The following is a 26,083-nucleotide window of genomic DNA, read 5'->3' as shown; positions in this document are numbered from 1 at the left end:
TGTGGGATGCAGCCAACATAAAGGTTTGAGGGAGTGAGCAATTAGGAGGAGAGCTGGTAGACTTTAGTAAAAGGGTGTGTTTTTAGGGTGCATGTAAAGCTGGGGACACTGAGTGGGTGAGGTAGTGTGGGTCCAGGGGAGGCTGGCGCTGCAGGAGAAATCTTCTAGGTGGGTGTGGGAAGAGGTGACCAAATGACTCATAAGCTCAGTCTGTTTGCAATTTGTTAGCACAGCATGAATAATGTCAGAAGAATAAGATCTGCCCTAACATAAAACAGAACACAGTGTAAACTTAATGCATTTCTAATTTGTCCCTACATGTTAATCAGTGCACAGGCTAGATGATCAGACTTCTGGGTATGTCCAGATATAATCTGATTGACTCAAGGTAGACATCAAGACATGTAGTCAGTTTGTATACTTAAAGACATTATTAGGAAGGTATGCCAGCATTGGGGGAAGATAGCCCCTGGCGAACCTATTAGCAACGGTAAACTACCCCTACTAGTTTTGCATTATATATATCGATATGTATTCTATCTTCCAGTAGCTTCCATGCTGTGATCTGTGTTCTGTGCTTTCCACTCCACATCTGGTTTCATGAATGTGTGAGTGATGTGAGAATTCCAGCTACAGATCTATATGCGGCTTTGGTACAGTATATGACATCTACTTACTTCTGTATGTTGGAGGCTACCCTGAAGCTTTAATTTCCTGGTGATGAATCACAGCAATGACTCGATAGAGAGCACACACCCAGATTAATGTTATTTATACCTGCTGTAATAATAGGTGAAAGGTGGAAGGTCACTGAGGTAGCCACACCCCAAACCACAATACACGAACGATGGTTATGTCACCGGAAAACACAATAATCTCTTTCAGGTAAATGTCATACCTGTGCCTACATACAGTGAAGGCAGCTCTTCTGCTGGCTGAACCAATATACATAGGAACTTGTCATGAGTAGGACATTTTATCCTATTCATGGGAATGTGAGTGGTCATGTCACTGGACTGCATTCTCATGTATGATGACTCCTCTAGCAAGATGGCCGCCTGCATTGTGTGTAGGTGACAGGCTCACTTACAGATATTCTGCTTATGCATTAGATATGGATGCAGTAGGTATAGGGAGACATAATTGTGCATGAAAGTTTTGCATCTACAAGTCTTTTATTTGTGTCTAAAATAAAGTTACTTTTTATGTGAAATATAGATCTTGGTACTTGTTTCCTAGCACGGCCACAAAGATGTTCATCGTGGGCATCGTGAGGAAAAATCAGGGGCATCACGGCCATCGCATGCACTAAAAAAATCGGGTGCGATGGTACCGACGCGATGCCCGCGATTTTCCTATTGGAAACAATGTTAAATACCTCAATTTAGCCGCGATGCCCCCGATTTACCATAGGAATCAATGTTAAATGGCTCAATTGACCCAAATCATCATAGGGAACAATGGGAAATGGGCCAGAAAACCGCTGAACACTGAAATGTCCCCCCAAAAGTAGTTGACACCACCCCACGATCAACGCAAACCCGAAGCGTGGCGAGCGCAGCGAGCCCGCAAGGGTCGGCGGTACACGTCCTCCGACCTTTTCATACCCCCACTATCCACGTCGGCGTGGAGTTGAGAATAGAATAGTGTGGCGAGCCACCGAGCCCGAAGCGTGGCGAGCGCAGCGGATACCTGTGAAGCCCGCGAAGGGACGCGTTTACCTGTGAAGGTATCTGCGTCCCCTCGCGGGGCTCGCTGCGCTCGCCACGCTTCGGGCTCGGTGGCTCGCTGCGCTCGCCACACTAATCTATTCTCAACTCCACGCCGATGTGGATAGTGGGGGTATGAAAAGGTCGGAGGACGCGTACCGCCGCCCCTCGCGGGCTCGCTGCGCTCGCCACGCTTCGGGTTGGCGTTGATCGTGGGGTGGCGTCAACTACTTTTGGGGGGACATTTCACTGTTCAGGGGTGTTTTTTGGGTTTTCTGGCCCATTTACCATTGTTCCCTATGATGATTTGGGTCAATTGAGCCATTTAACATTGATTCCTATAGGAAATCGGGGGCATCGCGAGTAAATTGAGGCATTTAACATTATTCCCTATGGGGAAATCGGGGGCATCGCGTCTGGACCATTTAAGCCTTTTTTAGCTGCATACGACGCGACCGACGCGATATTGACTTTTTACAATGCATTTCGCGTCGTATACCACTAAAAATGACACACGATGCCCGCGATTGTGGCCGTGCTAGGAAACAAGTACCTAGATCTTAAGCTACAGTATATGGAAAGGTATTGCTACTAAGCAAATAAGTTTTCATATAACAAATATTTCTTAACACACCAGTTTAACAGGAGAAAATATGTAAAAGGATGTGATGCACGGGACTGTACGTTCACTTTCTGAAGGATCGCCCAAACAGTTCTTAGATTTATTTTGCCACTTTAAAAAGTTATTTCAAGTTTTTAATGATTTCAAGTTATTCATTACACTGGTGATTGGGAAACTTACCATAGATCACTGAATAAACAGCGAGTCTTAGCAGGAATCTCATTGTTCACCATCAGTAATATAGCGATTACAATAGAGAACTTAATTCATTCAATAATATTGACATCAAAATACCTTGCAGTTTGTTTGCTCAGTAATCCTAGTGTGTAATGCTGACAGCTACGTGTGTACTAGAGATTGTGGAAGGGCATGGTAAAGAAGATCTTCAGTGGTTAGTATGGCAGTGAATAGAAGGATACCAAATATTTGACATGCATAGGTCATTATGTAACCACCATCCGTTCACTGCGCTTGTCACAGGTTACTGTTCAGTCGTGCTCCATGGGGGTAATTTAACACTGGTTTGCAGGAATCTATGACCTGCAAACCGGATTTGTTCTAGGGAACAGGATTGCCACCTAGCAACAGCAGGTGGGTTAGGCAGCAAGCCTCCCGAAAATGCTGAGGGAGAGGAAATGAAAAATTTTTCACTTACCTCTCCCTCTACAGCTACAGTGCCGCTGGGGGTGCGCGCGCACGCCGCGTCACGTGAACACGCGCGCACACGTGAGCGCGCCCCCCAAGCGCTGGTCAGATTTTTTCGGAAGCTTACTGGTGGCAACCTGTCCTCCAAGAATATGAGAAGGTATATTGACCTTCTAATTGGTCTACTCTTGGCAAATTCACAGTTAAGGAATGACACAAACCAGTAATGCCTTGAAACCAGAGAAAGGTTTATTAAACTGAAAAACCGGGAGCCCTTCTGAGTAACCGGGCTAACTAAATTAGTGAACGATCCTTCTGTAAGGAGGATTGAATTCCTTAAGACTGAACTTGAAGCAGATAAGAAAACTGATGAAGCATGAAGATTAACTGCCGACTGTAGGATGAAGGTTACTTCTGGTCCTTATTGGCAGCTGCTTGAGGCTTCTTTTGGTCCCTCAGTGCGCCTTATGGGAAGAAAGAAGGAAATTTGTAAAATCCAACTAATTTATAAGAGGAAGCGCCAGACCTAGCAACATTTGGTGCCAACCAACCAAGGGTGGGCGGGTGGGAGCTGTTGCTAGGTGGCAATCCTGTTCCCTAGAACAAATCCAGTTTGCAGGTCATAGATTCCTGCAAACCAGTGTTTTGTTCTTCGGGAGGCTTGCCACCTAGCAACAGCAGGTGGGCAGACTACCACATACCTGGTGGTTGCTCTGAGAAATTCGATCTTCTGAAGATCGGTTGGTCTCCAATAGTGCTTTGCAAAGGTACGGGCAGAGGACCATCTTGCTGCTCGCATAATCGAATGCAGGGGAATGCCTTTAGCAGCTGCTCTAGTGGCAGCCGCTCCCCGCAGGGAATGGCTTTTGAACTGATCTCAGTAGCGCACGCAGGGGGGGTTTCTGAGTACCCAGAAACCCCCCCAGGAGTCTAAGGGCCCTAGTCTGAAAGCTGAGGGTCTCCTCTTTCCATGGGTACAAGAATTTCAAAAATCGGCCCTTGGGAACCGGAGATATCTGACTTCAAAGCAGTGATCCCCATCCAAGCCTGTTAATTGCTCTTCCTAGTCAGATATTTCAGGTTCTGTCTGACTTAGAGTTTTTCTGAGGATATATTCCAAAAGCTGAGACTCTTCCCCTTTGATGGACACTAGTAGCTTGTCTCTACTCCTCCCAGAACCAGAGATATCAACCCTCCAGCAGCTGGTTACTGCTCCAGCTCCACACACCTGGTATGTAGTTTTATATTCTTGTTGGCAGATTGTTTTGCCTCCTGAACTCTGATCCCCTAGTCCCCCAAACCATTTGGTAGGTGGGATTCTCTAGTTTTTAATTCCATTAAAATCTAAGAAATCTATTTCTGGGAACTGGAGATATCTGCAGTCAAGCAAGCTGTCCTCCCACCAGAAAATTATGAATAATAAGCCCACTCCACTATACACCCCTCCTCTACGTATTAAACATCCTCAACCACCCTGGAAGTTATGTATCAGGGCCCCTTCATTCAGCCCAATGTCCCCTTCTCCCACCCCATCTCCCACCATCTGTGCAGTAAAGGGGTAATTAGTGGAAATTACTGATCCAGGCCCTACATGCTGAGCGGTTGATATAATACCTACCACCCGGGGCAAAGCTTCCCCCACCCCTACCGCTGGAGGATCGGTAAGTGCCCCAATACATTGCTATGCCCAGGGGTCTACACTGTTGTGGTGTGTGTGTGTGTGTGTGTGTGTATATGTATATATATATATATATATGTGTGTGTGTGTGTGTGTGTGTGTGTGTGTGTGTGTGTGTATATATATATATATATATATACACATACTAGGTGATTCATCGCGCCCTACGGGCGCTCTTCACACCGGCGTAAGGGGCTACGCCCCTTAATTTGTGAACATTTGTATTGTGAGAAATATGGTTAGAATTGTATGAAAGATGCCCTGTATTGCAGCTTCTGGCAGTGGGTGAGGGTCCAGCGTGGCAGCACAGGAGTACCGGACGGTGGCCCTGAGTCAGTGTCTCCTCCTACTGGGTGGGAGTTAGGGTGCATGAGAGCAGGAGGCTGGGATATGAGGCATGATAGGGTTATGTGGGCAACACAGCGTCAGCGATTACCCAGTGGTGGAAGTTACAGTTCAGGACAGCAGGAAGCTGGGTAGTGATGATGGATGTGTGAGTATACGGGGGACTAAAGAGGAGGGTGGGGGACACTGTGCAGCTTCTGCCAGTGGATGGGGGTCCAGCGTGGCAGCACAGAAATACAGGAGTCAGTGTCTCCTCCGACTGGGTGGGAGTTAGGGTGCATGAGAGCAGGAGGCTGGGCGGTAAAGCATGATAGGGGAATGTGGGCAACACAGGGTGAGCGGGTCTCCACTGGCGGAAGTTACGGGGCAGGAGAACAGGAGGCAGGGCAGTGTCCTCCCACATTGATGGCAAAAGTATTCAACATCGGCCATAAACCATCGATTATTTGAAATCATTGATGGTCGATGGGCATCCCTAGAACTGGAGGAGGGTGGGGGACAGTATGCAGCTCCCGGCAGTGGGTGAGCGTCTCCTCCCACTGGGAGGGAGTGAGCGTGCATGAGAGCAGGAGGCTGTATAATAGTGGTATGTGGGCAAGACATTGATAAAAGTTGTGGCGCTGGTGCAGAGGGCAGTGGGGAAACCTGCAGTGCGGCAGCCAGGGCCGTATTTTCCCACCTAGGGGCGGTACCTGCTTGTGGTGGTACAGGATCCCCCATTGTCACGGGGGTACGTGAAATGCGGGAGCGGGGGCCGCGGTGGTCCGCTGGGTGGTGGAATAGCCGGAAGGGGGTCTGGGGGGTCTGCAAATTGCGGGAGGGGGGGTGGTGTGTGGGGATCCGCGGTTAGCGGGAGGGGGCGGGGGTCCGCAAATCGTGGGCGGGGGCGCGGGGGGGCTTGAATCGTGGAAAGGGGGGTCCGCAAATTGCGGGAGGGGGGGTTGCGGAGGTCCGTGAATTGCGGGAGGGGCGCGTGGGGTGCCGTGAGTCAAGGGGGGGTGGGGCGGGGGTCCGTGAATCACGGGAGGGGTCATGAATCGCAGGAGGGGGGGGGGTCGGGGGGGGGCTGCGAATCGCAGGAGGGGGGGTGTGGGGGGTTGCCGTGAATTGCATGAGGGGGGCGTGAATCAAGGGAGGGTGGGCGCAGGGGGGTGGTGCGGGGGTCCGTGAATCGCGGGAGGGGGCATGAATCGCGGGAGGGGGGGTCGTGGGGGGTTCCGAATCGCAGGAAGGGGGGTAGCCGTGAATTGCGTGAGGGGGGCATGAATCGCGGGAGGGGGGGTCCCCGAATGTGTGAATTACGGGGCGGTCGCAAATCGCGAGAGGTGCCGAGGGGGCCCGCAAATCGCAGGAGGGGGGGTCGTGGGGGGTTGCGAATCGCAGGAAGGGGGGTGTGGGGGGTGCCGTGAATTGCGTGAGGGGGGCATGAATCGCGGGAGGTGGGGTCCCCGAATGTGTGAATTAGGGGGCGGTCGCAAATCGCGAGAAGTGCCGAGGGGGCCCGCAAATCGTGGGAGGGGGGCGCTACGGGGGGTTCCGTGAATCGTGGGAGGGGGCGGCGCGAATTGCGGGAGGGGGGTCGCAAATCACAGTAGGGGGGGGTGCCGTGAATCGCGTGAGGGGGGGTCGCGGGTGGCCCTTTTAATGCCGGGAGGGGGGGTCGCAGGGGTCCCGCGAATCGCGGGAGGGGAGGATGCAGGGGTCCTGCGAATCGCGGGAGGGGGCTCGCGGGGGGTCCCGCAATTTGCGGGAGGGTCGCGGGGGTCCCGCGTTTCGCGGGAGGAGGTGGTCGCGGAGGTCCAGCGAATCGCGGGAGGGGGTGGTCGGGTCTGGGACGGATATTAGACAGCACTTACATTGACAGCCATTACATCGACACCATTAGTTCGACAGCTCAATAGGTCGACAGCTCATTAGGTTGACATGTTTTTAGGTCGACACTGCCATTAGGTCGACAGAGTCTATGACATGGGTTTTTTCACTGTTTTTTTGGCCGAAATCTCGACACAGTCGACATGGACACAGTTTGAAGTGTACCGCAGCCGCTTGCTATGCTTCGGGCACGGTGCCTCGCTGCGCTCGGCACACTATTTTATTCTCCCACCACGCCCTAGTGGATAGTAGGGCATGAAATACCGCCTGTCGGCACATGTCGGCTCGATAAACAGTGAAAAAACCCCTGTCGACATAGACACTGTCGACCTAATGGCAGTGTCGACCTAATGAGCTGTCGACCTAATGACATGTCGACCTAATGGTATGTCGACCTAAAACCATGTCGACCTATTGAGCTGTCGAACTAATGGTGTCGATGTAATGGCTGTCGATGTAAGTGCTGTCTAACAATAGTCCGGATACCGGGGTGGTCGCGGGGGTCCCGCGAATCGCGGGAGGGGGGTCGCGGGGGTCCCGCGAATCGCGGGAGGGGGGGTTCGCGGGGGGGTTCGCGGGGGTCCCGCGAATCACGGGAGGGGTGGTCGCGGGGGTCCCGCGACTCGCGGGAGGGTGGAAAGTGGGGGTCCCGCGAATGGCGGGAGGGGGGGCGCGGGGTCCCGCGAATGGCGGGAGGGGGGGTCACGGGGGTTCCGCAAATCGCGGGAGGGGGGGTCTCGGGGGTCCCGCGAATCGCGGGAGGGGGGGTCTCGGGGGTCCCGCGAATCGCGGGAGGGGGGTCGCGGGGGTCCCGCGATTCGCGGGAGGGGGGGGCGCGGGGGTCCCGCGATTCGCGGAAGGGGGGGTCGCGGGGGGTCCCGCGATTCGCGGAAGGGGGGGTCGCGGGGGGTCCCGCGAATCGCGGGAGGGGGGGTCGCGCAAATCGCGGGAGGGGGGTCGCGGGGGGTCCTGGCCGAGGGTAGGGATGTGCAGGAGTAATGGTGGATGGTGGCTGTGGAGTAATGGTGGATGGTGGGCGTGTACTGTAGCCCTGGCTGGGCGGGGGGAGGTGATGTCAAGGGGGTGGAACGTTAGACATGAAAGTGAAACTGTTCTACACAGGAACGTTCTCCACAGGGGTTGAGTGACAGATCTGGCTAAATATATAAGAGATATATATGTGTATATTATTATTATTATTTATATACATTTGGTCTATCTATAATACTTTAACTGACCCGGCATATACTGGGTCACCTAAGTGTCCATCTCCGTGCTTTGCTCCGCCCCTCTGGAAACCCCCTTCTGAAAATCCTGCGTTTTCCACTGGATCTGTATCTATACCCGCTTGCCTCATAGAAGCTACTATCCACCCTCTGATGGTAGAGGGTCTAGCGGGACGATAGGGTTTTCTACAGGTGATGAATAGTTGGGAGATGTTGTCTCTAACCGTTAAGGCCAGGTACGATTCTAGACATGATGATACACAAATATTGGGGTCGGTTGAATCCCTAATGATGTCAAATTCCACTATTGGTGTATTAAAGGACGAGGTTTTTGTATGCCCTTTCAGGATGATATGGTAACCCGTTAGAGTACGTGACAACCATGGATCTTCGATGTGAATGAGAGTTAATTTGGCCCCTCTTGCTGCTATGGCCAGGGCTAGTAAGGATGCTAATTTACGGGAAAGTAAGATGATGTCATCGACTGTATCCTGGAAAGACCAGAAAGTTAAGAATGGCTCAATGTCCCAGGTATTACAATATTTTGGTGTGAGGGGTCTGGAAAGGTGGATACCTCTCAGTAGTCGGAGGTAAAGTTTATTACTTGTTAGGTCAGGAACCAAAATGGCCAAGGCTGAGCCATATGACCTTATGGTAGCTGAGGCTAACCCTGATTGGTATTTAGATGCCAAGAAATCCAGGGCTAAATGGAGAGGTGAGCCTCGAGTTTGTAAGCTACGTTGACTTCTCCATAGATCGAATTCTTTGATAATTGCACAGTATCTGGATCTAGTGCGTGGTCTCAAGGATGCATTAATTAGTGCCCTTGTGGGTGATGCTAGAGCCCGGTCGGTCAGCAACCCAGTAATATTGCCATCCACATGCACTGGGGAAGGGTCTCTAGTATGTCTGAGGTTCCCTGGAAGCATTCCCTGGATAGTCCCAGGGGAATCTTTGGGCCTGTTCGTAGTTGGTTGACTAGGGGAAACCACACTCTGGATGGCCAAACGGGGTATACCAATACTATATGAGGTACCCAATGAGGAAGGTCTGTCTATGGGAAGGACATTGCATCTATCCTCCAGACTCCCTCGGTCCATATTCTGGATACGAAACGTGGAGTTTGGGCGTTTGTGGGGCTGGCAAAGAGATCTATTTTTAGGTCTCCGAAGGCTTCCCTTATCTTTAGGAAAAGTTGGCTTTTTAGAGCCACAGAGTCTAGAGAAATTTTTTCGCGGGATAGCGAATCTGCTAACTCGTTTAGTTGGCCTGGAACGTAAGATGCCACCAGGATAATCTCCCTCTGTGTAGCCCATTCCCAAATCTCTAGGGCTTCCCTGCATAGGGAAATGGAATTTGTGCCTCCCATTCTGTTTATGTACGACACCGCTGTCGTATTGTCTAGGCACAGCTGTATGCGGGTGTTCGTCATGTGATTGGGAACTAGAGCTTTCATCGCTAGTTTCGCTGCTCGCAATTCTAAGATGTTTATAAACGTCTGGGCTTCTTCTGCCGACCAGACTCCCCGGACTGCTTTGTCTTGTGAGAAGCCTCCCCAACCCGTTAGGGAAGCGTCTGTGGTAATTGTCATAGACGGTGGGGGATCTATCAGAGGACGAGGAGGAGGGATAGGAAGAGTGTTCCAGTGGGACAGCCCTGTCTTTGCTTTCCTGGACAGGAATATCGTATCTTTCCATGTATAATGTGCGTGTAGTAGAGATCTGAGGAGACCCTGCATCTCTCTGCACATAAGGGGAACATGGCGAAAACCCGGGGACTTGGCTATCATCTTCCCAATGATTGCAGCTAAGTCCCGTAGGGTTAGTCTGCGTTTCTTTAATGTATTGTGGATGTAGGTCTGTGTGTCTAGCCATTTCTCTGGAGGCACTGCCAGGGAAAAAGAATGGGTATCCAGGTTGAACCCTAAGAAAGTTATCGTTTTGGTAGGGTTGAGGATGGACTTCTGGGTGTTTAGAGTGAAACCCAAGGTGGACAGGAGAGATAAAGGTATCGATGTCCTGGGGCATCAGTAATATGTCGTCTAGATAGACGATGTACAGTATGCTCCGCTGACGTAGGTGGGATATAACTGCCTTCATGACCCGTGTAAATGTGTAGGGTGCCCATGAGAGGCCAAATACCATGACAGTCCACTGATATATAATGTCTTTCCAGACAAATCTGAGAAAACGTCTGTGGTTGGGATGGACCGATATAGAATGGAAAGCTTCCTTCAGGTCTATCTTTATGCAGAAGCAGCCCCTTGTCAGAATATATGGAATGTCTGATATGCCTTCCATACGAAACCTTTTGGTTTTTAAGTATCTGTTTAGACCTTTGACGTTTAATACCGGTCTTACAGAGCCGTCTTGTTTTGCTATGGGGAACAAGTGACTTGTCCAGCCCGAAAGCACTGGGTTCGCTGGTTCTATTTTCCCCTGGCTCAAGGCTAATGCCAGGACCTCGTCTAGTCGAGGACTGCAATTCCTTGAACAAGGAATGTGACGGAACTGGTGTGGAAACCGTATTAGAGGGAGTTTCAGCCCAAATCAAATTGTTTTTAGTAACCATTTGTCTGAGGAAATGTTTTCCCATTCTGTCTCGAAGTCCGACCCCCTTGGGTAAAGGGCCTCTTGAAGTGTTCACTCCCTTTTTTGAGGTCAGAAAAGGATTTTCGTGCCTTATGGCGTATTTTCACCTCTTCTATGAATTGGGGCCCAAAAAGGTCGGCATTATCCAGATTGGGGAATTCTAGAGACTTAGGGGCCAAGTCTGTCAAACCCGCTGTAGTGAGCCATCTGGATCTGCAGGTATTGGTAATATGATTAAAGGTTTGGCCTATAATCAGTGTTGCTCTGCTAATAGCTTTCAGAAGAGCCATTTTAGATGCTACCAGTGCATCTAGGGAGACGCTAGATTCTCCTTCCCTCTCTGCCTTGTCTAGCACATATAATAGCGGACCAGCTGCGTCTGCAATTTTGTATTGTATCTTTTTTAGAGTACGGTCCGTGGTGTCTTTTTGTCTCTTTTCACCCACTATGGACATTAGTGCTGGGTCAATACCAGGCGCAAATAGCGCAGGAATATCTGGTAACCCTGTATGTGAGCACAACACTAACTCATCTTCCTTAATCAGTGCTGCTCTGAATGCTAGCTGAGCAAACTTCTGTACCTCAGAATTTTGTTTCAGTGCCCAGTGGGTAGCATATAGCTTAGGTGGGGGGGGGGGTCTTCCCTGCAAGAGCCACTCTAGCCATTTGAATGTCACTATATTCCCCCCATTTTGAAGAAGCTGATGTTCTGGTTACTTCTTCTGACTCCCAATCCACTGAGGGAGGGGGGTTACGCTCCCTATGGGAGTGATGTGACTGTTTAACAGATGACCCTTTATACTGGGAACGGGTATCTTCATGCTGCCTGCTACGGGCAGGAAAGTTTTTTTGCCAGCTACGGGCAGGGGATGTGTGCTTGCTCCGAGCACTATCAGGTTGCCTGCTACGGGCAATGTCAGGAAAAAGGGGTTTATCACCTGAACAGGTCCCCTTTTTAGAAGACTTACTTTTATCTGTCTTCTTAAGACTTTTCCTGTGTGGAATGGGGCTCCCTGAGGTGTAGGGTGACCCTGCCTCTTCCTGGGGAGACTCATTTACCTCAGAGTCTGAGTCAGTCTGCACCACCTGTCTGACTGACTTTTTCTTTCTTTTTGTAAATATCTCCTCAGAAGAGGATGTGTTTGATGAGGAGTGAGAGAGTGCCCTCTTGTGGCCTCTCTCCCCTTTCATACTGCCAGGCATGGAGGACATATAGAGTGAGTCTGTGGCAGACACAGAAACACTGTCCTCCATGTCTGCTGACAGAAAAAATCTGACCAGCGCTTGGGGGGCGCGCTCACGTGTGCGTGCACGTGACGCGGCGTGCGCGCGCCCCCAGCGGCGCTGTAGAGGGAGAGGTAAGTGAAACATTTATCATTTCCTCTCCCTCAGCATTTTCGGGAGGCTTGCTGCCTAACCCACCTGCTGTTGCTAGGTGGCAAGCCTCCCAAAGAACAAAGACCTGATTGCCCGGCTGCCAATTTGCACAGTGGCCGATTATCGATACACTGTTCATGCGTACGGCCCATAGTATGCAAACACGAGACCGCCCTGCTACTTTTTCTGTTTGCATGTGATTCGCTAGGTGATTGACAAGAAGTAGGTGGAAACCAGATGTCTAGTAGGAATGCTCAGAAAAATGCATGGAGTGCCATAAAAACCACTGGGAGTGTAGGGGAAACGCAGGCGTGCCTAAGTGTTATAGGTGTGTGACGTTAGATTCAGGCCAGATATGCATTTTTCCATTCCACCGCTGAGTAAGTCAGAGTAAGTCTACTCTTAAGGAGCCCATACACTGTCTGTTGTGTATGGCTCCGTTTTGTACTATGCGATGCGCGCTCCTGCGCATCACATAGTACGGTACAAAAAGTATGTGCTGCACATACTTTTTGTACTAGCTATACATCGGATCGGATCGCATCGCAGTGCATGCACACTGCATGCACTAGGGATGCGATTCGATCCGATGTGTGCTGTTTAAGCACACAACGGATCCGATTAACAGACCGTGTATGGGGGGCATTAGGCTGGGATAACTTGTGCTCACTGTAAAAATCATTACATTGTGAGCCTTTTATGGTGGGATTGGGACATAGTCGGGTATTTGTGTATTATCACGGCGCCCATCGCATCGCATGCCACTAATTAAGGTATGCGATGGGACCCGATTTGAGCCTTTCCCCGGGCGTGAGTATACAATTTTAATATTGCGTCGCATCGCATGCCATTATAATGGCATGCGATGCGATGCGACGCGATCATGCCCGATTTGGGCTTATTCCCATGTTAAATGCCCCCCCAGACCCGATTTTTAATTGTATACCCACCCTGATGGGTAATGACTATGTTAAATGCTCCCCCCATTGTTCACGCCACCCCACTATCAACGCCAACCCAAAGCGTGGCGAGCGCAGCGGTACGCGTCCTCTGACCTTTTCATACCCCCACTATCCACGTCGGCGTGGAGTTGACCTTATATAGTGTGGCGAGCGCACGCTGAATATATGTGAAGTCATCTGCGTCCCCTCGCGGGGCTCGCCACGCTTCGGGCTCGGTGGCTCGCTGCGCTCGCCACACTATATAAAATCAGCTCCACGCCGACGAGGATAGTGGGGGTATAAATAAGTCGGACGACGCGTACTGCTGCGCTTGCCACGCTTTGGGTTGGCGTTGATAGTGGGGTGGCGTTAACAATGGGGGGCATTTAACATGGTCATTACTAGAGACAGGATTATATGCATTTGCATATTTTCATATGCATTTGCATATTTTGCCTATTCTCACTGGTTATTGCATATTTTACCTAAAATCTAGTGATGGTGCATATTTTAGGCCCAACCCTCTTCCCACCCGCGAGTCACAGCACTGCAATGCCCTACTGCTGCTGGCCAGGTAGTGGTAGAGTGTGCAGGCTGGGGCAATATGTGCGCAGTGTGGGGAACCTTGGATGTACGCTATGTTTGACACTGCTCAAGTCAGTCAGGCGGATGCCATTATGAAGCTCCTAAACCTTTGCCTGCCCTTGGCCTGGGACTTTACACCAAGAGACTTCTGCAGCAGAGGAGACGGGCGGAAGGGTTGTGACATCACGCAGCGCAGAGGAAATGCTGTGTTACAGTGAATATGTGGCGCAGGGAGGAAGCCTTCCACTGCACCGCCCTCAAACGCTATGCTGACATTTGATCCATCGGTGCTGGAGACAAGGGTCCGTGTTGTTGATGCAAGAAGAGCCTAGGACGCTGCAGTCTGCTGTAGCACTAAGGAAGAAAAAAATCCTGTGTACAGCACTAGACATCTGCAGATGCTGTGGGCCTATTTTTGAGGTTTATTTGCTACTAATTGTATGCTGATTTTTAAATAAATTAAAAATTACTTTTTTTTTTATTATTTAATGTAGCATATTTTAACACTTTTCATGCATATTTTAAGTATTTTTCATGCATATTTGCATGCATCTTTCAAGCTTTTTATGTTGCATATAATCCTGTCTCTAGTCATAACCCATCAGGGTGGGTATACAATTAAAAATCGGATCTAGGGGGCATTTAACATAGGAACCAGGCATCTGGGTGCTTGTACAATTAAAAATCTTTTTTTGGTTGTACAATGCCCTACGATGGAAAAGGTGGGCGCCGTGATAATACACAAGTACCCATAGTCGTTACCCCCCCATAAAAAAAATATCACTGTTGATCTTTTCATCTATTGACCTTTTGCATATGTTGGTTCAAAAGGTCAAGTTTGGTGATCCACTATTGTTTGACTGTATGAAGAAAGTAGTTCAAATAAAACTAAATAGCAGAATACTATGCATTTTGATGGATTTTATTGCAGTAATAGGTCTGCAGTTCTCCTTTTATTTGTTTCTGATCAGCAATTTGCTTTTCTTTTTTGTGCAGAGCAAGAAAACGAGCAGCGGCATGTCCAGTGATCTCCACTACTGGATAGGGAAGGAATCCACTCAGGATGAACAAGGGGCTGCTGCCGTTTACACCACCCAGTTGGATGATGCTTTGGGGGGGAGCCCAATACAACACAGAGAGGTGCAGGGGAATGAATCAGCCACCTTTAAAAGTTACTTTAAGAATGGAGTTATGTGAGTGTTCAGCTTATGCTTTTTCATTGGTGACTTTTGCTCAGTCTGACTCTCTGGAGTTTTTAGAACTTAGATATGTTGCCCATAGCAACCAATCAGATTCTACTTATATTTGGGTATACATACATACATACATACATACATACATACATACATACATACATACACAGCCATACACTATAAAGTCACATTAATTCATACAGACACAAAATCATACACTTGTACACAGTGGCGGCTCCTGCCTTTAGACTTAAGGGGGGCTGCAATTTCCTGGATACTGCTCGTTGCAAGCAGTCATTAATTATTTGCAGGTTATTAGTTTGATTTGCTCTGTACCAATGTTTGTGTGCATTTACTGTAAATAAATGATGTACTCATAAGCACACAAACACAGATACAGAGCAAAATACACACTTTTAATACATTTAATATTAATTAAAGTACACAAAATGATACTCTTAATAAAGATCTACACACAAATATTATTAAAATAAAACAAACTTCCATGCACCTCTCTGGAGCAATGCATACCTTCCTTCAGCTGTATCACAATGAGGCGTGCTCACTGTAGAGAACGTGCGCACACACCGGAGCTCTGATGCTGGCTGTCTGTTTTACACTGGAAACCTCCTGGTTTTCACAGGAGGGGCTGCAGTCCTGCAGACCAATTATTATTATTATTATTATTATAATTTTATTTATAAGGCGCCACAAGTGTTTCGCAGCACCGTACAAAGGAACAATACAGGGAGACAAAGCTTGGCATAACCTTGAATAAATAACAAAAATACAGTACAAATAAAGAGCACCACAGATCAATACACATTACAGCTTAAATGTAAGTAGTGAGGACTCAATCAACATACAACTAGAGGCTTGATGCCAATGATGGAGATGAGTATGCGGACAAAGATGGTCACTGAGTGTTGGAGTAGAGGAGAGCTGTGAGTGAAATGTGAATAGAAGAGGGCTTTCACAACAGGAGGGAAGAGGGCCCTGCTCGGAGGAGCTTACAATCTAGTATGAGGGGGAAACAGACAGATTACAAGAGGTGCAAGCAAGTGGGTGGTGGTTAGATAGCAGGATGTAAACAGGCAAGGGGTCGGAGAACCAGCTGGTTTATGCAGTGGAAGGGTATGCTTTGATGAATAGGTGAGTTTTCAGTGCCCGTTTGAAGCTTTGCAAGGTTGGGGAGAGTCTAATGGAGCGAGGGAGTGCGTTCCACTGAAGGAGTGCAGCACGGGCAAAGTCCTGTACTCTAGCATGGGAAGCAGTGATCAGGGTGGAGGAGAGACGACAGTCATCAGCCGACAGTAGAGGGCAGGAGGGTTTATGAATGGAGATGAGGTTAGAGATATATGGAGCAATGGAAGTAGAGATGGCCCTGTATGTGAGTGTGAGGTGTTTGAAGAGGATTCTGTAGGGGAATGGAAGCCAGTGCAGATTTTGTTGAAGGGGAGTGGCAGAATTAGAGCGGCGGGAGAGGAAGATAAGCCTGGCTGCAGCATTGAGGACAGATTGGAGAGGAGCCAGTTGGGATTGAGCAAGGCCGGTAAGGAGAACATTGCAGTAGTCGAGCTGTGAGATGACCAATGAGTGGATGATCAGCTTAGTTGCACTCTGTGAGAGAAAGGGCCTGATGCGAGCAATGTTGCATAACTGGAACCGGCAAGAATGGGCCAGGGCTTGGATGTGGGGTGCAAAGAAGAGGGAGGAGTCGAGAGTGACACCCAGGCAGCGGAGTTGGGGAACGGGGGAGATGATGGTGTTGTTAACAGTGATAGAGATATTAGCATAGCTCTGGGTGGGGGGAAAGATAATAAGTTTGGTTTTGTCCATATTCAGCTTCAGAAATCGCTCAAACATCCAGGAAGAGATGGCAGAGAGGCAGTTGGAAACTTGAGAGAAAACAGTGGGGGACAGATCAGGAGAGGAGAGGTAGATTTGGGTGTCATCCGCATAGAGGTGATATTGGAAGCCAAAGGAGTTAATGAGTGCACCCAGAGAGGAGGTGTACAGAGAGAACAGAAGGGGGCCAAGGACGGAACCCCGACAGGAAGGATAGAAGGTGGTGAGGTAGAGCCAGAGGCAGAGACTGAGAAGGAACGGTTGAAAAGGTAAGAGGAAAACCAGTTGAAGACTGTGCCAGAGAGGCCAATGTTTTGGAGTGTGTGGAGGAGGAGAGGGTGATCTACAGTGTCAAAGGCAGCAGATAGGTCCAAAAGGATAAGCAGGGAGAAGTGACCCTTGGATTTGGCTGACAGCAGGTCATTGGTGACTTTCACTAGGGAGCCGCCACTGGTCTCTCCCCTTCTCTGTCCCATGATGCCGGCCTGGCACAGACTGTACAATGCTGTACTGCCCTTTTGGGCTGCCGTCAGAAATTGTGGGGCCCAGGACTGACAAAATAGACAGGGCCCCCATCTCATACTCGAACAACTGACATGTCTGGTGAGACCTGTGTCGGCACCACTGGCCGCACTACTCAACCTTTACATTGCTTTAAGGGAAATGTGAACTTTGTTTATGACAAATTATACTTTATAAACTCTCGTCCTGGGCCCGGGACTGGAGTCCCTGCAATTCCCCCAGGATCGCTCCCCTGCTGCCCTTCCTTTGCTCAGACTACGCTGCCCTCTTCTATTTCCCAGCTGGCAATACAGTCAAGCTCTAAACTACAGCTGTGATTAGCATATTGGGGGGTAACTTACCCCTGTGCCTCCCCATTAATCTAGCTCTGTGTGAGGGGGGTTTGGGGCACACCCCAGTGTTACATGAGCATGTCTGATGTCTTCACATCAAAAATTCTCATATGTGCATGTTGCTAGGTATATAAGTGATCTATGTCTGTTCACTGTGGTTGGTGCTAGTGTATATCCTTATGGGTTGGGATCATTTGGTCTACAGCATGATGGGCGACAGTCATTAGGTCGACACCGTTAGGTCGACAAGGGAAAAAGTTGACATGGGTCTAGGTCGACATGAGAAAAGGTCGACATGGTTCTAAGTCGAAAAGTCACTAGTTTGACCGGTCATTAGTTCGACAGTCTAGGTCAACAGTCAAAAGGTCGACATGGGGGTTTTTCACTGTTTTTTTTACCTGAATGTCAACACAGTCAACGTAGACATAGTCTAAAGTGCACCACATCCCCTCGCATCGCTCGCTGTGCTCGCAATGCGTCGGGCACACTATTTTATTCTCCCACCACGCCCTAGTGGATGGTAGGGCATGAAATACCTCCTGTCGGCTCAAAAAAAACAGTGAAAAATCCCATGTCGACCTTTTGACTGTTGACCTAGACACTGTCGAACTAAGGACCTGTCAAACTAATGACCTTTCAACCTAGAACCATGTCGACCTTTTTCCATGTCGACCTAATGACTGTCGACCATCATGCTGTAGACCAAATGACCGCATCCCATCCTTATGGGACAGCTTTAAAAATGCATTGGATGCTTCATAAACCTATTTAGATGAATATTACATGAACTCTATTGATTGTTACTGTACAGTATGTTATTTTTCCATTGCTGTTTGTTTTCCTGTGCAGTGTGTTTTATGCCGTTTCTGATTTCATTCTCCAGATACAAGAAAGGAGGAGTTGCCTCCGGATTTAAACATGTGGAGACAAACATGTACAACATACGTCGTTTACTTCATGTGAAGGGGAAAAAACATGTCTCTGCCACTGAGGTATGTGGGTGGTCTGTAGCTTGTGTGTGTGTTAAGCTATTCAGCCTTTCATAGCTTTACTTTGCCCTGTGGAAAAATGTCAGTTTCATTCCTGTATAAATGACCAAATTTGATTTGCTGACTGAATGGCCTTATGGGCGATGGAACTTTTAAAAGCAAAAAATGCAGCCTAAATGGCTCCTATTATGTCATCTGTTAGTTTGGGGATAATGTAATTATCACCAAATAAGAACAAAACACAAACATCCAGCCATTGGATTCAGTTGACCAAACAGACTGATCCACAGCAGGGGAGAATTTGCGTAGAGTTCTATAGGGCTGCGGTTCTGCGATTTGCCCAGTGTGTTTGCTGACCGATGATGGGGAAAATAGCAGGGTTGTAAACCGCTCAGGGACATACACACGGGGCGATTTTCACCTAATTTCTAAGCAATCTGACTAGATCGCATAGAACTGGAGCAATAATCGCTCCATTTGTATAGCCCTGGGCAATGGCGATGTGCGGTTCCGTGCATCGCCATTGCTCACAGGGAAAGACAGTTCTTGCACTATCTTTCCTGCTAGATCGAGGGGCTTTGCCTATAAACTATAGGCAAATCCTCGCTCTGCACAAATCACTCAGCACACATTGTGGTGTGCATCGCAGGTTACCCCCATGTGTGCTGAGCGATCATGCTTAAGTCCGTCGCTCAGCACCGCCTCCCTGTTCGCCCCATGTGTATGGGGCTTATCATCTTGTTCAGAATAATGCTTGAGTGGTTATGCTTTAATAAAGCTTTGTGCCCTTGCAAAAGCTGGAGGTGGGAAAGGAGGGATTCGTATAAGCATCTATTCTGCCTTCTTTCTATGATGTGTAATTCACTTAAGCACGAGATTTGGCTATAAACTGAGCAGTGGTTTTCAGAACTTGGTAAAAACTGTAGCGTTCCAAACACTGGACAATTTTAGCCATGGTTGAGAAAGCAGAACACTCCCTCCCCATCTGTGGAGTGTCCCGTCTGTGGGGGTGAAGGATTTGGGTGGTGCTGGCGCTCTGGGGTTGCTGTAAGAGGTGGAATTGGTTAAAGTTTAGAGACACTGATGTTGTGCTTAAGCAGGTGGGCAAAAACTGTAGGCTGGGTGTTGAGAGATGTTAATGGACCAACGTGGTCTGTGGACCTATGGTGACCTGTCCCACTGGGGTTGTTGTGAGGAATGGTTTCAGAGTTCAAAGTTACTGATGGTGTAATTAAGCAGGTGGGCAAAAACTGTAGGCTGGGTGTTGGGAGATATTAAAGGACCGGTGTGGTCTGTAGACCTTAGATAACCTGTCCCTCGAAGAGTAGTCTTTCTACCTGGGGGACTTGAGGCTGGGAGTTCTGAATTGAAGTTGCTTGCTTCTGGGCTGTAGTGCTGGTACCTCAGATGCAAGGAGGATGTGTCAGAATAAATAGGATAACAGAATGGTTGCTGCTGTAGCAACTTACCCTTAGGTCTTGTAGAGTCAGCGTGCACTCCTGTCCTGGATGTAACCTGGTGTGGCGATCAGACGGCAGGAGGAATGAATGACCATTGGAAAAGTCCCTTTATGGGATGAAACGCGTTTGGTAATCCAGCCTTTTCCAATTGTATATTGTTTTACAATAAATTGTGCTACATTGCAAGCACTAGTCTACAGCCTATCTTTCATTCATTCCTCCTGCCGTCTGATCGCCACACCAGGTTACATCCAGGACAGAAGTGCACGCTGACTCTACAAGACCTAAGGGTAAGTTGCTACAGCAGCAACCATTCTGTTATCCTATTTATTCTGACACATCCTCCTTGCATCTGAGGTACCAGCACTACAGCCCAGAAGCAAGCAACTTCAATTCAGAACCCCCAGCCTCAAGTCCCCCAGGTAGAAAGACTACTCTTCGAGGGACAGGTTATCTAAGGTCTACAGACCACACCGGTCCTTTAATATCTCCCAACACCCAGCCTACAGTTTTTGCCCACCTGCTTAATTACACCATCAGTAACTTTGAACTCTGAAACCATTCCTCACAACAACCCCAGTGGGACAGGTCACCATAGGTCCACAGACCACGTTGGTCCATTAACATCTCTCAACACCCAGCCTACAGTTTTTGCCCACCTGCTTAAGCACAACATCAGTGTCTCTAAACTTTAACCAATTCCACCTCTTACAGCAACCCCAGAGCGCCAGCACCACCCAAATCCTTCACCTGTTTTATTTAGGGGGTATTAGGACTCCCCCCTACAGGTGCGAGCTGCTAAGGGTTAGCCTTCTCCTCATTCCGAGCGCTGTGCAAACACCATTTACAAATTATCGCCGTCTGTGGGGGTGTATGTGGCAGCAGTCAGCAGCGAGAGGATAGAGAGATCACAGCCTCCCTGTTTGGTCTGGACCGTTCTGTTGCTTTTTTTTACCACGTTCTTGGATCATACAGCGATGCTGTGATCTCTCCCTCCCATCTCCCTAGTAATTGCTGTCACACCCCCCCCCCCCCTCCACCTGCCCCAACACAGATTAAGATACCGTGGGGCCCCCCTATCATCTAATCTACTTATACCCACCTAGTATTTGCTTAGCCTACATGTTTTTAGTAAAGTTCTGTACATACAATAAACAAGATACAAATATCTACTGTATATAACATACATTCATGCAAAGGATTTTGTAGGGCATATTCAATTAGCCCCAGAGAGTGGCATTGAGCTTTAATACCAATAGCTATTCAATTTTACGCAAATCTCCTCCTGTGCTAAAACCACGGTTAATTTGTGTTAACCCATAGGTACTGGGTTAAGTGACTGGAGCTATGTGTTGACACACTGGCTACAGTAAGGACAAAACCCATTTAGATTTCTGTTAGAACCTTGGGAGGTTGCAAACAAAAAAAACCCCAACTGAATAGCTACAGGAACTGCAACAAGCCTGTCACCCTCTGTAAAGGCCGCAGTTAACTAAAGAATGCCCCTAGACTACAGAGGAAAGAGGAGAAAATGGCTGGGTGTGAAAGTGCACCTAGAAATAACCTTAAACCACAAAATAAATATAATTTCAATAAAATTAAATCTAGTACAGAAAACAGAAGTTCTTTCTTTCTCTTTATTTTTCTCTCTCTTTTTGGTTGTCTTTCTTTTTTTCTCTGTTTTATTTATTTTTATTTCTTAAATTTTCTTTTGTTTGTTTCTTTCTCTCTTTCTCTCATTTCTTTCTTTAGTATTTTCATTTCTTTCTTGTTTTTGTTTTATTTTTGCTTTTTCCTTTGCTTTCTTTTTATTTCTATCTTTATTTCTTTTCTTTTTTTTTCTTTTGCTTTCATTTTCTTCGTTTTTTTAGCTTTTTTCTTTCTCTACTTTCCTATTTTCTTTATATCATTATTTTGCTTTCTTACTTTGTTACTAATATTTTTTCTTTCTTTATTTCTTTTTTAAAATTTTTCATTTTCTATCTTTTTCTTTCTTTCTTTCTTTCTTTCTTTCTCTTTCTTTCTCTTTTTCTCTTTTTCTTTCTTTCTCTTTTTCTTTCTTTCTTTTTTTTGTCTCTTTTTCTTCCTTTCTTTTTTACTTTTTTTTCCCGGTACTTGTGTATTATCTGGGCGCCCAATTTTTTAATCTTATGTCATTGTACAACCAAAAATCGTCACATCGCATGCGATCAGAGCGCATGCGATGCGACCCGATTTTTTTATTGTACAGGCACCCAATATTTTTTTTTTTTTCTATATTTCATTTTTTGTTCTTTTTTACTTGTTTCTTTTTGTATCTTGTTCATTTTTGTTTTATTTTTCTTTCTTTTTATTTTTCTTTCTTTTCTTTGTTTCTTTTCTTTAATTCCTTTGCTTGCCTTGCTTTATTTTTTCCTTTTTTTTCTCGAATTTTCAGTTTGTTTTTCTTGTTTTCGTTTGCTTTTTTCTTTCTTTTGCTTTCTTTTTCTTTGTTTCTTTCTTTTTCTTTCTTTGTTTTTCATTGTATCTTTCTTTACATGTATTTCTTTTTCTTTGTTACCTTATTTCTTTTTTTTCTACATCTAATTTTTTTGTATAGATTTTTTGATTTTTTGCTTTCTCTTTTTTTCTGTTTGTTTCTTTCTTTCACTTTTTTCTTTGTTTCTTTAATTCCTTTGCTTTCCTTATTTTGTTTTTCTTTCTTTTTTCTTGTTTTCTTTCTTTTTTTTATTTCCTTCCTTTTGCTTTCTTTTAAATTTTTCTTTCTTTACATGTATTTCTTTTTTCTTTGTTACTTTTTTCTATATTTCATATTTTTGTGTTGATTTTTTTTCTTTATCTTTTCCTGCAATGTGCTGTGTGGGTCGACTGTGCTGCTTTGTATGTGTGGTCTGTGTGACCGCCATACACAGGGGCCATTTTCAGTGGAGGTTTCCTGTGGAACCCTGCCAGAACTACATCCCATGATCTGTAGCCCTAGGCTACAATCTAAAGATTGCTGTAACAGTGGGGGCCAATATCGGAAATACTTTGCATTCCCAATATTGGTAAATCGGGCAGCATATGGAGAGATCACAGCAGGAATATCAGATCTGCTGTGAGCCCTACATCTTACATTTGCGGGATACCTAATATTTGAAGCTAGTCCCTAAAAATGGGTGTTTTCAGGGACATAGCAGCAAATAATGTTTTATAAATGGGTACATTCCTTTCACTCCTTTCTTTCTTTCATTCATTCTTTCTATTTATTTATTTTGTTTGTTTTCTTTTGCTATTTTCTTTCTTTCTTTCTCTTTCTTTCATTTCTTTTTCTTATACATGTCTCCATTTATCTAAACATAGAATTTGATAGCATATAACAACCACTTGGCCCATCTAGTCTTGCCTTTTTCTCCAAATTTTGGTAACCTCAGATCTATTGATTCTTTAATTCTTTGTAATTAATGGGGAATCACCCAGCACAGGGCAAGGCCGCCCTGTATGCGGGTCCCTCCCTGCTATGCGACAGCAATATTTTGTGGTTGCCTTACAGAGCCAACCATCTTTTCATTCACAGAAGCTACTTGTAAGGTCTGCGTTGTCCAGGCCGTGCCCCCACAATGCCAAATAGTCATTGTCACAACTGCGAGTCACCACCCCTTCCACCCCACCCCACCACCACCACCCCCTCCAGCATTTACACTGCGGTCGCATTCTTTTGCACATCTGAATATCCCCCATAATTTTTTTAAACATTTAGGTCAAGTAAGCTCATTTTAAACCGTGAGAAGTCATATGAGCAGATACAGATGCTAACGGACAGTTCTAAACCAGTGACTTTGATTACAAAGGTGTATGACATCAAGTAAAGCTGGCCATGTTTTTTTTTTAAGCAAATGGTCAACTGTCTTTTGCTCCCATAAATTACCAATTTTGTTTTTCAACTAGGAGATCGGAGAATAAATCTTTAGGTGTATGGTCAGCTTTAGGCTGTTTATCTGTCATTATCCTTCTAACATTTTCACATAGCGCTTATTTAGCAGTAAGCTGATAACTCAGAGTTCTAGAATATGCAGTGCCTGAGGGGGGTCAGTGCGGGGCGGCAGTGGGTCGTAGTAAAAGCCCATAGGCTTCTATGGGGCTTCGCCAGCTTTTGGCTGGTGATGCCCCCCATTGCGGTAATCCGGCGAGGGCTCTTTAGAGCATCCCAAAATGCAGTAAAAACACAGATAACAGGGTTTTTACTGCATTTTTAGTTTAGAGAATCCCGCCCCTGTTCTTAATAGTACAAATTGATTACTGAAAAACACAGACCTAAAACAAATAAAGTAATATATTAACGCTTTGAGTGGCAAGTAAATTTGTCAAAATGATTCTTTAAAAATTGCCAAACAAACCTTTTTATTCATCATAATGACCTTTTAATGTTTATATTATAATATATAATATAATCTTTCTTTGCATATAATATAATCTTTTTTTACACAACATTTTTTATTTGAATTTATATAACAAATGTGAGCGATGCTGGCATTTTTAGCAGATATTTTACACATCTCTCAGAGATGTTGGCACTCAAAGGGTTAAGCAACATGATTAAGCAGGCAGAGTATGTTTACATGAAGACTAAGAATTACACAGTTATAGCTATTGGTATTGGATGTGTCTGTTGGTGAAGCACAGCGATGTCATTACAGTAACTTTCTGGCATATGTCTCTCACAGGTGGATTTGTCCTGGAACAGTTTTAACAAAGGAGATGTTTTCCTACTGGACCTTGGTAAAGTGATCATCCAATGGAATGGACCAGAAAGTAACAAGTCAGAGAGAATAAAGGTCAGTAAAACTGAACATTCAGAGATGTTTGTTTTACATGTTACATATTTCCTAGGAAGATTGTGTTCTATTTAAAGCAACCAAGCAATTGAAGTATATGATGAAACATTGTCCATTTTATTATTTTCTCTGTGTACATCAACACAATTTAGGTGTAGTAGTGCATAGGTGTTAGTGGCGCTATTATGATACATTACACATACAAATGTCTTATTGTAAGATTGCTACAGTGCAGCCTAAACATTCTATCAGCAGATATGTGACCTTTAGCATGTAAAATGGTGTACTTATACTTCTACATAAACTAATCTAAAATAAAGACTCGGAGACATAGGTTTGGCAGAATTTGTTAGCTGAATTTATTTAGACGTTAAGCTAATTTGATGTTTGTTTATTTTAATTGGTTATTTTATGGTGGCCAGAAAGAACGGCTAAAAATGTTAAGCTCCACCCCCCAAACTAACTTGCGTAAATCAGCCTAACTCAGAAAAACGGTATACACTCAACCTACGACATTGACTACCCAGCCATCCGGGTGGGGTCGCTGTCCCCGAGCGGGTGATCCAGCGAAAGGCCTAAGCCAATGAGAGGCGAGCACACCGAAAGCGAGCACACCGAGCACACCGAAAACTCAACAAAACTTAAGAAATAATCTAAAATCTATGAACTTGCTGTTCTTTCCCGCCAATCAGCTAACGCGATTAACACCAACCCTCCAAGAACCAAACAAATAGGGAAGGGAGGGCGGGAATTTTCCTGGGAAGAGAGGGAGTCTCCTCCCATTTCAGCTACTATTATCCCAGCTAATCTGCCAATCCCCATGCCCCTATTGGATACCCCGTGTCACATGCTCTCCCTAGGTCTACACCCAGCTTCAGCATGTTTAATACACTACATGCCTATGCAGTCATTTCGTTGTCCTTCCAGCACTATCATCATGGATCTGTCAGTTTACAGTATGTCAGCATAGTACTAGGGCCTACACCAGTGGTTCCCAAACTGTGTGCCTCGGCTCTCTGGGGTGCCTCGGAGCACTTGCAGGGGTGCCTCGGTTTGGTGGTCCAGAACCGATTCAAATAATTTCTGGTCAATATAATAGGCAAAACCAGAGCTTGTGGCTTCCAGTTTTAAAATATGTGGATAAAAATAAGTGAATCCTGTCCCTCACCACATAACTGTACCAAAGGATGACATATAAGCACAACTTATTTAATTTATTATTGTTTTCTGAAATTCTCGGTAGCAAACTTTGCACCTAGGGGTGCCTTGACAAATATTCTGATAATCTAGCGTGCCGTGATGCAAAAAAGTTTGGGAACCACTGGCCTACACACATAGCGATAAAGGCATATTTT

At 46.4% G+C, this 26,083-nt stretch overlaps 1 protein-coding gene across 5 annotated transcripts in view; it reads left to right on the top strand.

The window, feature by feature from the left end:
• VILL (villin like) overlaps positions 1-26,083 on the top strand; it is a 149,359-nt gene that overhangs the window by 52,572 nt on the left and 70,704 nt on the right. For all 5 annotated transcript variants that reach the window (XR_014475065.1, XM_083189106.1, XM_083189108.1 and 2 more), the window contains exons 5-7: positions 14,588-14,784; positions 18,370-18,478; positions 24,618-24,728. Coding sequence is in view for 4 of the 5 variants with exons in the window: in XM_083189106.1 (XP_083045232.1) it covers positions 14,588-14,784; positions 18,370-18,478; positions 24,618-24,728 (417 nt within the window). In the remaining variant the exon portion in view is untranslated. The remainder of the gene's footprint in view (positions 1-14,587; positions 14,785-18,369; positions 18,479-24,617; positions 24,729-26,083) is intronic.

Source organism: Crinia signifera, chromosome 5 (assembly GCF_055691185.1).
Source record: "Crinia signifera chromosome 5, ASM5569118v1, whole genome shotgun sequence".
NCBI classification, from domain to species: Eukaryota; Metazoa; Chordata; class Amphibia; order Anura; family Myobatrachidae; genus Crinia; species Crinia signifera.
Note: the sequence above shows the minus strand (reverse complement) of the source record. Positions and strands in the feature narration are given on the sequence as shown.